This window comes from Prosopis cineraria, unplaced genomic scaffold, assembly GCF_029017545.1.
Source record: "Prosopis cineraria cultivar Desert tree isolate PC_DT_omini unplaced genomic scaffold, ASM2901754v1 PC7, whole genome shotgun sequence".
NCBI lineage: Eukaryota > Viridiplantae > Streptophyta > Magnoliopsida > Fabales > Fabaceae > Prosopis > Prosopis cineraria.
This window is the reverse complement of record NW_026555338.1, coordinates 26,996,733-27,010,297: the sequence shown is the minus strand read 5'-3', so window position 1 is coordinate 27,010,297 and position 13,565 is coordinate 26,996,733. Positions and strand designations below refer to the sequence as shown.

Below are 13,565 nucleotides of genomic sequence, written 5' to 3'. Positions count from 1 at the left end.
TCTTCTGATGAAAAAAAGAGAGCGCATGGTTTGTGTGTGTGTGTGTGTGTGTGTGTGAAATGTTAATCCGATATTTCACGAAAGCGAAGTGACAGGGACCTCTTTTAAAGGGGGCGGCTGCAGGCCGCCAGCCTCACAACAAAAACGACATTTAGCTTTGTTGTTTAGCTCTTTACATGCAAAAAAAATTGCATCAAAAAACACCTTGGTCAGGCTCGCTTACCAAAACAAAAATAAATTAAATTAAATTAAAAAAAAAGATAAGAATAAGATGATTAAAGAGAATATGTGAACACATTCATATGAGAGATGGATAATTTAGTTTGTGAAGTTGAGAATCATAATTTATAAGATTTTTAAAAAATGTAATGATTCTCACATTTTTAATATATATTAATGAGTTTTATATTGCTCACCATGGGAGAAGAATAATTTAGCTCATTTCTATTTTAATTTTTTTAATTTATTTCATTTTATTTTATTCTAATAAACAAATGTAACCTAAAAAAGTTATTTGTAATCAAAAAATATTTAATAGGTTTAAAGAAAATTTTTATCAAATTACTATAGTTCCAGCTGTCCTATATGATAATAAATGCTAAACTTTAAATGAACAACAAGAATTAAAATTAAAATTAGCAAGTGTGAGTATGTTGAGATAAATATGTAGGCATATGTGTATAAAAAAAATAAGATTTATATCAATCATATATGCCAAAGAGTGGGCATGGAATCCATTGAGAAAGGTGGAACATCTAGTTTTTAGTCCCATGAAAAGTGGTAGAAGAAAATCAAAAAGATTACAGTCAGTAAAGTCGTTGAATGTTACCTTTTGATTAACCATATATTTAAATGTTTGCTTATTAATAGAACATATTTGCATCATGCAATAAATTTTTTTCCTATTACTATGTTTCGATAGTTTCCAAAATTTATCTTTTTAATATTTGTTGTTTTAAATATAAAATAAAAAATAAAATAAGTTTTCATCTTTTTATCAAATGCAAAGCTATTTTGAATTATAAAATTGAGTTTATTTTTTCCCATCTCTGTTTGTATATTGCAATGCAAGATCATAACCATACAAACAAAATCAATTGACAGAAGAAGCATGTTTATAAAAATTTAATACAGTACAGTGCTTTGTATTTTAAATTTTTAGCTATATAAATTATTTACTTAGAAGAAAACACAAAATGCATTAGCACTTTTTTTTTTTTAATTTCAAATCCCAGTCCCGATAACCCAACGTGGTTTCCGAAAGGACCAACATACAGCAACTGATCATCATCAGACAGCTTTCTATTATTACATGTAAACAATTTCTGAAAATCAAAGTAGCTACTCATCATCATCATGATCAGGTCTTAGGTTGAAGTTGGAGGGTGAAAGCCTTCAAGGAGAGAAGGACATGCTTCAGTCTAAGCTTAACATCTTCATCAAGCAAGTCACCATTATCAGGATTGAACTTAGGAGGAGGTTCAAAGGCATTGAGGAAGAACTCAGGCTTGTTGAGGAAGTGAAGATCAAGAAACACTCCAATGTCACGAAGATGGAATTGGCCTCTTCCACCACCTAACAGCCCTCCAGCACTTACAATGGCCGCAGCTTTGCCTCCCCACACGTTGGGAGGTCTTGATGCCCAGTCTAGTGCATTCTTCATCGGTGCTATTCATTACAACGTGAATTACATACTCAAATTAATTAATACTGCATTTGGATGTATGAGAATTTGGATTTGGATATATAAAAATATATGAATCTGGATTTGATAAGCCAAATCCAAATTTATATTTTATTATAACTTTTTTATAATTTTAAATTTTTTTAAACCTTAGTTTTTTGAAATTTCAGCTACTTTAATCTTTTTATTTTATTCACGTTTTCACTATAAGTACTTATATTACTCTTGTTTTTCCTCTAATCTCTCATTCTTATCTCTTATTAATTGAAAAATAGACGTAATTAAGCTCTTCACTCCTAATATTTCATTTTTGTTTTGAATATCAACTCATATTTCTCCTGCCTTTAAAAGTTTTGACACTATCTAAACAAAATAGTTTAAATACATGAATTTTAATATTTAAATTTTAAATCCAAGATTTTAACTTAAAAATTTAAGTTTTAAATCCATCAATCTAAATGCTGCCTAACTAATAGAAATAAGAGAAGTTGGACATATAAGAAAATATTGGCCTATTGGGGGGGGTAAAGAGAAGTTGGTTTAGAAGAATATAATATTATTTATTGAAAAATAATTTTTTTTAAAAATGTTGAGATTGAGATCGTCCATGAAGTTTAGGAAGTGAATGAGTGTGCGGACAGGGATGTGAGACTGGGATATTATCTGGATACACATTTCGGCATTTCGCTATATATTTATACTGATACTCCCATAAGTTGTTTGGCTTTGGTCGAAATGGATGAAGTGAGTACATTATGTTCATTTCTCCTGTGTTCCCAATCTGTGTGCTTGAATCGCCTCTGATTCAGTTTAGAGCACCAAATTTAGACCATCCAGGTAAAAAATCGATGGTCCACAATTTAATATAATTTTATTTTTATTTTTTAACAGCTTAAAATTTAACAGGTGATAAATATATTATATTCCAACACGAGCGAGACACAGAGGGCTGCAAATAAGTTCTAAATAAAAAAAATTAATTATTTTTTCAGTCTTATTTACATGTCAAATTTCAATATTTGTAAGTTCAACTTTTGCGTCTACATTAATTACTTTTACTTTTATTATGTCATCTAATTAATTATTAATTAAATACAATTTAATAAATAACATGGATGTAAGAATTTTTTTTTTAAACCTGTGACTTTATTTTTAAAATAAAAATTACAAAAACCAAACATTATTGAGTAAAGGACAATAGGACATCACTATTTAAATAAAAATACCAAGAAAATGACTAAATTAAAAACTATTCTCAAAATTAATGTTGTACGTTTTGACAAAATGATTAATAAAATCTATAAAGTGTAAAGTAAAAAAAAAAAAAAACAGAGCAAACGTGAGTGGCAAAATAGAAAAGGACGATACTAGCAAATCTTTAAGGTGACTTCCTATTTGAAATCAACACAAGGTTGCTCTAGTTTAAAAAAATAGAGATCAAATTTAGTTTTGAAAATAAAATTAGTAAACATGAAACTATAGGAGAATTACAATTAGGTTTCAAATAAAGAAATTAACGATTTCTTCTATTTATTTACAAGTCTAATTTTTATATTTACATGATATATCTAAAATAAAATTATTTTTTTATTTTGTAAAATTCTTGAGAAATTCTTTTTTTTAAACAAATTCTTGCATAAACACATGATAGAAAGGGACTTTTGTAAATATAGTCCATATTATAAATCAAATTAAGCAAACAGTTTAACATTATTATATTTTACATTATAACTAATTTATTATATTTGTTAATGATATACAGTTGTATATTAATAATAATTTTTTTGTAAATTTTTAATGATAAACTCTTTGTATATCAATGATAACTTTTTCATATATCAATGTGAATAGATCTTACCCTCAACTTTTCAAAAATTTGGTTCATATATTTTCTATGCACAAGATTTTTTTCGACAAGCTAATTTATCTATGATTAGAATCTACTTATATTTTGAATTATTTGACATGGAATATTTCCACAAGACATACAAAGCACTAATGACATGGCACAACGCATGCAATAATTTCCCTTGATTATCCCTGAAACTCTCTATTTAGCAAGCTCGGTTAGTCGCTTTTAGTTTCAATTTTCAAATCAGATTTTGTGAGAAACAGAGTAGTAGATTACCAGAGACAGAAAAATTATACTCCGGAGAAGCGAAGAGAACACTATCGGCTTCCAGAATCTTCCGACGAAACGCTTCAACTTCCACCGGAAACCTCCCTTCTTCTTCAAGATCTGTATTCAGCATCGGCAGAGAAGCGATGTCGACGTGCTCAATCTGGAGACCTTCAATGTCTCCCTGGCTCATCTCGATCGCTATCATCGATCCAAATTCCACAAATCAGAACCGTAACCAAACCAATCAAAATCAAAGAAAACGGGACAGAATAGTTTTTATATCGAAGTTTCTGATCATAACGGGACAGCAATAGAAGGAAAGCGGTAATGGAGCAATAACCAGATCGAATGAGGCCTCTGTTGTATGAGCATTTACGAAGTGAACCACAGAGAGCCACCACCTTCACCGGAGCCGCCGCACCAACCGCCCCTACTAGTGCCATGCTTCCTTTCAAGCGTGATGAGAGTCAGTCAACAAGGACTTTCTTGCGAGAATACAATGAAGAAATCGATAGGGTACATAAATAGGGCAAAGGGGCGTGGGTGTCTTTCACGTGATTATAAAATATTGTATTGCTTTATTTATTAAAAAAATCTCAATTTTTTAATTTTATATTATTAATTAAAGGAAAAAAGAATTCGTGCATCAATCCGTTACACCGCGCTATCAACCTCAGTTGAATAAAATTACATCAATTCAATCAATCAAAGAAAATATTGTCTATCACTATTTTTAAGGAAAAAATAACAATAAAAGCACCCCAATTACATAAATGATAATTCAATTTCTTAAAATGCCACAATTTTAATAAAGTATTTAAAAATTTCTATGTCAATAAATTTTAAAATGAAATGATTATTTTACTCTTAATAAAAATAACAAACCCAATCATAATTTTTACTGAAAGAATAACAATTTTTATTTTATGAATAGTAAGGATTGGATAAAAAATCATAACTTATCAAGTGTAATTTCTATTTTAAAATAATAAATTTTAATTATAACTTTTGCTTGAGTAATAACAATTTTTTATGTAAATTATAAAAATTAAATAATAAATTATAACTTATTAAGTGTACTTTCTATGATTAAAAAACAATTTCAAAAAATAACAAGTCTAAATTATAATTTTTATTTAAAGAATCGAAAGAATTAAATGAGAAATCATAATTTGTTAATCAAAATAAAATAATCTTTTCAGTTTAAAATTTATTAACACAGAAATCCTTCGAGACTTAAGTTAAATTATGGCATTTCGAGGAATTAAATTATCATTTATATATTTCAAAAATTTTATTACTTTATTCGTTCAAAAATGTAAGGCATTTTTAATCGAATCCCACTCCCAATAAAATAATTACTTACTTTTTAACTAACTCTAACTTTTCATATTTATTCATATTAAACACCCTACAATAAATGTAAAGTTATTATCAATAGAGGCACTTTTAAAAAAAAGATAATGATTACACCTCAAAAAGATTAAAAATATTTTATATTTTTAAACATCTAACATTTTAAAAAATACCTTATATTTTTAAACGAATGAAGTATCATTTTTTTAATTTTTAATAATTTTATTTTTAAAATAGAGTATTTATTTAATTTTTTTATCTTTTCCCTTTTTATCATTATCAATGATAAAATTAATTTATATTTACAGCTATTTCATATGAAATACTTTTATTAAACAGAGCATCAATGATGTGATATATTAAATTCATAGAAGAATTTCCCTTAAAGAAAGATGACGAGTCACTTTATTATTTGTGTAAATGTTTTTTCAATTAAAGGCAAAATTGAAAGATTTTTTTATGCCTCTGTTTGACATCTCATAGGTTATAATTATTAGGGTTGCTTTTTATTTTTGTAAAACATTGTTTAAAAAAATTATCCCTAACCTTGTTCTTCTAAAAAAAAAGGAGACTCACAAATATATTAATATCAGAATTCAACCTGCAGCTTCTTTCAAGTTTTAAAAAATGGGGCTGCTGCTAAGGCAGTATAATTTGGACTCGGTTTCCTCCACCCACCCCACCCACTACATTTGGACCGTCCAGATTGATGTTTTTATTTTTTATGTTATATATTTTGAAATAAAAAATTATATAAATTTTAATAAATTTGTTTATTAGTCTGGATAATCTAAATTTAATATGAATAGGTCATACTTAATTTATAAAAAAATTAATATTAAACTTATCTGTTCAAAATATATCTAAAAAATTAATTTATAAAATATTTGATATTAAATATAAACCATTTATATTAAATATAGACTTTACAAACATGTGAACAAATTTATTAAATTTTTTTAAATACATCTAAAAAGTTAATTTATAAAATATTTAATATTAAATATAAATCATTTACATTAAATTTGAACTATACAAACATGTGAACAAATTTATTAAAAAATTTTATATTAAATATAGATCATTTAATTTAAATATTGACTGTATAAACAAGTAAACAAACTTATTAAAAAATTTTAAATAAAAAGTATTAAATATGCACCGTCCAATATTTGAATAGGTTCAGATTCCGCACCTTGTCAGCAGCCGTGCCGAGGCGATGGAAGCCAACTCCGCATAATTTATGGATTTGTTTCCAAAGTATATATAAATATTTATTCCGGCCATATCATATATATATATATATATATTAAAAAAGTCGCAGTGGGTCGGGAGTTGCGCTAATGGACATTTAAGCACTGAGCAGTTATGTAAGCAGTGACGGATCAAAGTTTTTTTAAAGTAAAAATAAGGGTGCGTCCTTAAAAAAAAAAATATTTGAAGGCAATCAGTAGCATGATGCCAATAAAAAAAGGTATCAGTTCAACCAGAAAAAATTTAAAGAGTTTTTATTTAAAAAAATTTATAAATATAATGTTAATAAAATAAAAATTTAATTTTACTACACATGAAATAAGCTTAATTTTATCTTAATTTAATCATAAATTATTTTTTTTTATTTTGTTAGCGCTGTTTTCATGAATGTCTTCAGATAAAAAATTTTTAAAATTTTTTTTCAGTTTTCTCGAGATGATATTAAGAAAAAAGATAAAAAAATTAGAGAGATTAATATTTTGTAGGCCTTATAAGTATAAAAATAAATTATTTTTGATCAAAATTGAGGAAAAGGTATTGGATAATCTTTTTTTTATAGTAAATGTTACTCAGTGCTCCTCAGAAAATAGTTCATGGTTAAATTTATATTTTCACCATGCTAATGTGTGTTGTGGATCTCACATAATGTTCGTCAGCTAAATTTAACGGCGAGCTACTATATGTTCTATTTTTAAAAGTTTATAATTTATTTTACATCATCTGATAGTTTAAAGTATCAGATGCTCTTTAAAAAATGATATATAACCAAATTTACACCTTTACCTTTTTATAAAACATGTTTTAAAAAAAATAAAAAATGAGTGTTTTTCTCATTCTTCCTTATTCTTTAGAACAATAATTTTAAAACACCTAAAAGATGTTTCTGCTTTTTTATCATTCAAAACAATATTTTATTTTTTGTTCTTTAAAATAATATTTGAAAATACATTATCAAACATTTTTTTTGTTTTGGAAAATATAAAACTGTTTTAGGAATATATTGCCAAACAAACCCCTTATTCTCTTAGACTAAAATGGACCTTCAGTTCTCTAATTTTATATACGAGGTTTTAGTTTAGCCTATTGATTTTATCACTCTAACTTTTATATTATTAGTTTCAAATGATTGTTTTTATACTAATTATTTTTATTTAAAAAATAAATTTAATATATCAATATTTGATAATATTTTATCAATATTTAAATGAAAATTTAATGTGAAATTTTTTTATTAATAAAACTAACAATATTAGAAGTAAAAGACTAATTAAAAATAATTTATAAAATTAAAGAAAAAAATAAAATATTTTGCATACTTTAAAATTTTATTATAAATGAAAATTAAATTATTGCTTTTGATATTTATGGTTTCATTTAATTCCTAATTTAATATATATTTTAAAGTCCATTAACATACTAAGATCGATTTTGGGAAAAGACAAAAGACTTTTGGTCTATTTGCGGCTATCCATCTTAACAAATTCTCCATGATCAAATTTTAATGCTTACTTTTCTGATACTATTTATAGGGTAAACAAATAAAATTAATTTTAATCGTATTTAAAGGAAACTTTACTATTTTTTATATTGATTTTTATCTTTTTGCTTTTATTAAATACTATAAAAAATTATTAAAAATAATTCTTTCTATCCTTATTAGAGGACACAGCTAGAAACTTATCAAATCTTAAGATAAAATTAATAAAATTTAAAATTTGTTTCAATTATAGTGAAATATGTTAGAAGTGACTTATTAATAAAATTAAAGAATATATTTTTCTCACTTTATAATTTACACAATATGCTAAAATAATATTTACGATAAAATTTAACTGTTGAGATTTTTGATTAGGGAATTGATTGATTGTAATGGATATATAAGTAAGTTTCTCCTAAATTTTGTCCTCTCAAAAATCCATTTTGCATGTACTCAAATAATTTGGAAGATCTTGATCATTTACTGACTCACTGCCTAGAAGTGAATTGGGCTTTGTTCAATCAATGTGGCTGATAGCTTTGAGAATTTACGTTTATGCTCATTGAGATTCAAACAGCCTTCAAAAGCTAAGTCAGAAATCCTAGAATTCTCGTTTGTAATTAAGTACTTCTTTATATTCAGTCTTCAATTTTAAAAATGACAAAAGCTAAGTTGAATAAAAATATAAAGAAGTTGAAACGTAATCTTGAATAAAATGTTTTTTTAAAAAAAGATAATCATTTAATTTTATACAACCATTAAGTGCCTTTTTAATCTTTTATTCTTAACACGGTTAAGTTCTTCAACAAAAATTGTTGACATTGAACTTTTAATTAAATACTGACACAATATTTTTAAATATTAACATGTTAAGTTTAAGATGTTAAAATAATAAGTGACAAAAAATCATCATTTAAGACTAACAATGCTATACTTAGAAAACTGAAAATATCTTTTATAAAATTCAAAGACTAAACTATAATCTTATATAAAATTAAAAGATTGATGATACACTTTTGTCGAATATTATTATCCTTCTTATTTTGTCTGAAAAAGAAAAGTGTAATATTTCCCTCCACGATATACGTTTAAATTATCTAGCTTCAATTCCACAAAATGTTTTCTGATGTGAATGGTACAATAAATTAACTTATTCTTTTTTGAAATGGAAGTAGACATCTGTAAATAAAGTAAAACAAAAGGTATATGTAATTTACCAAAGAATCTTATAATTATGAATATTGATCTTGTGTCATTGAACTGACCAAAATGAACCTAAATCATGAATAATTATTATATTCAATTTTATTCTGAATTTGGTTTAAAATTTATACATACTCTTTGTATAATAAAGCCTAAATCAGTTTCCACAGAAACTGATGCAAATATCAAAACTTTATATATACGTTAATTTTTTTGCCAAATTATATATACGTTAATTAAATGTGGCCCAATTGTCTTAATTATAGATCGCGTGCCAATAATATATATGGTAATGGCAGTTTTTTTTAAAAAAACAAAAAATCTTTCACTCACTAAAAAAAGAAGAACTTATGCACCCATCACATTAATAGAAGGTCAAACCGGTAACCTCACTCTTACGAAACAATTAAAAGAAATATTTAGGTCTCATTTGATTCATTGGAAGCATTTTAAAGAAATTAAAATAAAAAATGAAATTAGAAATGAAAATAGAATTGAAATTGGAAATAATTTTAAAATGTAAGCGTGGTATGAAAGAAAATTTGAATGGAATTAAGCATGTAATTAACCAAAAATATTTAAAAGAAAAAACACCCCTTTAAAAAAAAAAGGGAAAAAAATCCCATTTTCTCCATTGCAAAGCAAGACGGTAACATCATAATCATAACTAGCCATTGGAACAACATTTGACCACCCAAAAATCAGAAAAATCGAAATATAATGGAATGAGAGAAGTGACTATTTTTGCAATCCAAAACAAAACAATCGACTTACAAAACAAATTGAAATCAAAAAGTAAAAAAATAAACCCCTTTATGAACAAATCAATCGATCAAACACATAACCACCACCATAGAAAACAAAATCAAAGGAAGAGAGCTTTGAAGCATCATCAAGAGGGGATAGAGCTTCAAAATATGGTTTGTATGCCATAGGCAAATAGATGATAGAGTTGGGATCCACTGAGTCGAGCTTTCTAGATAGCAAAGATTGACAAAGAGAAGAGATGAGAGATCTTTGATATGATGGTAGAGGGCATGATAGATAGTAGCTTGGATGTGCGGTGGAAGGTGGGGTTTGGCAAAGATGGTGGTGCATGGTGGAGGGTGAAAGTTAATGATGATGAGGCAAAGGTGACGGTTTGATTATCAATGAAGGAAGGAGTGAAGAAAGGAAAATATGAGTGTAGATGAAGAATTGATTTTTCAGGTTGAGGCAAAAAATTTGGTTTTTTGAAAATTTAAATTTATTCCAACCAAATGAAGGAAAATGAGCTTTTTCACTCTTTTTCTCTTCCTTATCCTAAATTCATGTGAACTAAATGGGCCCATTGTAATTATTAGTGGACTGCAAAGCAATCAGCAAATGGAGACCCCTTATTGGCACCTTTATTATACAATCTTATGATGCATTTGAATTTTAATCAATCCTTTATTTTCATACATAAAAAATTATAGGTTTGAATTGAATTGATCCATTTTTTATTGTAATTTATTTGTAATTTGAAATGCTTTTATATTATAGCCATTTGAAATGTCAATCACTTCAAATTTCAAATATTTTATTCTTCTTGTGTTTTTGCTTTTGATACCTTTATAACTAGTATATTTTCTAATCTCTCATTAATTAAAAGTAGAAGTAAACTCTTTGTTGTGACTGATCCAAAATTTTTCAAGAAAAAATTGAAAAAAATATATTTAGAAGTTGCCATAAAATTTTAAAGGATAATTTTTAAAAACTTTTTTAACATGTGATTTAGGTATAGAAAAAATGGTATGAAAGTTGATTGTGTGCATCAAAAGTGTTAATTAGGCATCCCACAACACTCATTTATATAAATGGTTACTTTAGTTTAACTATATAAGTTTATATAATCTTAAAAATATCTTAATTATCCTTGATAAAAAAATAAAATAAAAAAATATTTTATTTATTTATAAGTTGAACTTAGAATAAAACCTTAAGACTTACATACCCTTTTGAGATATTAAAGCGTACATAGTTTATAACAGCAATGCGTGTCTCTTGGTTGAGTTTTATTAAAAGGAAAATATTTATTATTATCATTGTTTAATAAAATAATTTTTAATGTTGATTTGTACTTTTTATTCATGAAGATAATTTATTTCTTTATTTATGATGAGATTTTGAGAAATAATTTAATGGACAATATTTTGATAAGATTCAAGAAGATTTCGCATATAATAAAATCCATCTTTTAAGAATGATTTTCTTATTTTATTTATTTTTAGAAAAAATTTTATTTTTAAATGCTTTGAAATATATACTAACAATAATTTATTACTGCATCGAATAAGCTAATTGACTTATAAAATTATAAGGACTCTAAAAGTTTTATAAAATAAATGATTTCAAAACTATGTGTATACAATAATTTATTGTTATACTTCTTCTGTCCAAAAATGTAAGTCATTTTTAATCTAATCTTACTTTTAATAAAGTAATTATCTATTTTCATACTAACCTTATCTTTTCATATTACCCTTATCAAACACTTACAATAAATATAAAGTTATTATTAATAGGGACACTTTTAAAAAAAAGGAAATAATTACACTTTAAAAAACTAAAAATGCCTTACATTTTTAAACATTCAATTTCTCAAAAAATGTCTTATATTTTTGAATGGAGGGAGTAGAAAATGAGTTAATTAACTAATTATATGCCTGTGAGAATTTTGAAAGCCTCACATGGTCAAATGATTTCAAAACTATATACATATAATTATTTATTGCTAGATGGAATAATAAATTAATTAACTCACAAGCTTGTAAATACTCTAAAAGTCTCAAACAACAAATAGAATAATACACTCATAATAACAAAGCAAGATAAAATTAGATACACCAAATGTAATGTTTTTTCATTTGAAAAAAATATCACAGGAAGAGCTTTACATTACACCATTTGACATTGGCTTATTCTAAATTTGATTTTTGAGGCTCAAAGTTCAAATCTTTATTATTACCTGTGGCTTATATTTCGTATGTAATTACATCTCGAAGAGAATTAACTCTCATTAAAATATATGCATAAAAATGTTAACGCTTGAGTGTTGATAAATGAAGAAGAGAGACAAAAACAAGCAGATCAAGGCTTCAATGCATACCATGAGAATAGTTATGGCACAAAAACATTGAAACAAAGAAGGGAGGCCAAAAACAAAAGGGTAGGCCAAAATTTCCAAAGTTGACAAAAAAGAAAAGAGAATCACAATCAAAGTGGATTCCATTTAAGCTTATTGGTTCTTTGAAAAAAAAAATCTAAAAGAAAAAAGCACCACTAAATAAAAGAAAAGAGAATGTGCCTTGAGTTTTTGGATATTATTTTATGATACTGGATATCTGTTACTCAATAGAAAAGGAAAAATTAGATTAAAGTAATATATTTATGTCCTTTCCGATTTACGTCAACACAATCAATGACAAAATGAATTACAAAATACACAAATAAGTAATGAGTACGTACAAAATTCACTTATTTTGATTTTGATTGTAAATCATGTAATGTATAATATACATTGTATAAAATTTAAAAAATAAATTACTTTTTTTTTTGTAGCTATGATTAATGAATAGCAGGGCTTTTCCTTTTTTTTTTATACAAGTATTATATATAAATCTTCATGGCCTCTCGAATATTACGAGTTTGGATATCCAATCTAAATATTAATTTCTTGATCGTCTATTCCCCAATTCCAAATGCATCGAATGAGGTCACCTTTGTCCTTTGGTAAAAGATTTATTAGGTTCAGAGAAAGAAGAAAACCAAAAAAGTAGTAAAATGAATAAGAAATTATCTGCAAAAATTTATTTAAAAATAATTCATAAACAATATTTATTATTGATTTGTAATAAAAAAACAGTTCGATAGAATAAACTTGAACGAGAGCGATGGTATGAATTGAATTAGTTAGACAGGGGAAAAAAATCAAACTCTTCTAATTCATCTCACTTTGTGTGCACGCAATTTAGTTTCCATTTAATTTTTTTTTGACCAATTAGTTTCCTTTTAAAATTATTGTATCTTGCCTTGTATACAAGTCACTTTTAATTATTCTGAAGAGATATAACTAAATTATTGATAGTGTTTGAAAAAAAATTTCCAGATCACTTTTGTTGAAAATTATCATATTTTTTTCTTATATAATATCTTAAACTACTCATAGAAAATTATAAAAAAAATAAAATTAAAAAATAATTAATTATCAATTTTTTTATGTAAAGTAACTTATAAAAATGATATCAATTCTTGTAAAAATTGGCTTATATATAAGATGGGATGGAATGATTAGTCTCATAATTAATTTGGACAAAATTTGTGAAAAAGTTAAAAATATAAACATCCATTGAATTAAATGAATTCTATATTTATAAAATCCAAAAATAAAACAATTACCGTGATTAGCTTTTATACAGTTCTTCGTCCCCGTCGTGACGCTTTCTTTG

General features: G+C 25.6%; 1 protein-coding gene across 1 annotated transcript; it reads right to left on the bottom strand.

The window, feature by feature from the left end:
• Positions 1–1,097: 1,097 nt before the first annotated feature.
• LOC129315376 (NADPH:quinone oxidoreductase-like) lies at positions 1,098–4,308 on the bottom strand. Its single transcript, XM_054959014.1, has 3 exons — positions 4,147–4,308; positions 3,813–4,004; positions 1,098–1,668 (listed from the first exon to the last, which is right to left on the bottom strand). The coding sequence occupies exons 1-3, from the start codon at positions 4,247–4,249 to the stop codon at positions 1,361–1,363; spliced, it is 603 nt and encodes a 200-aa protein (XP_054814989.1). The 5' UTR covers positions 4,250–4,308; the 3' UTR covers positions 1,098–1,360.
• Positions 4,309–13,565: the final 9,257 nt, after the last annotated feature.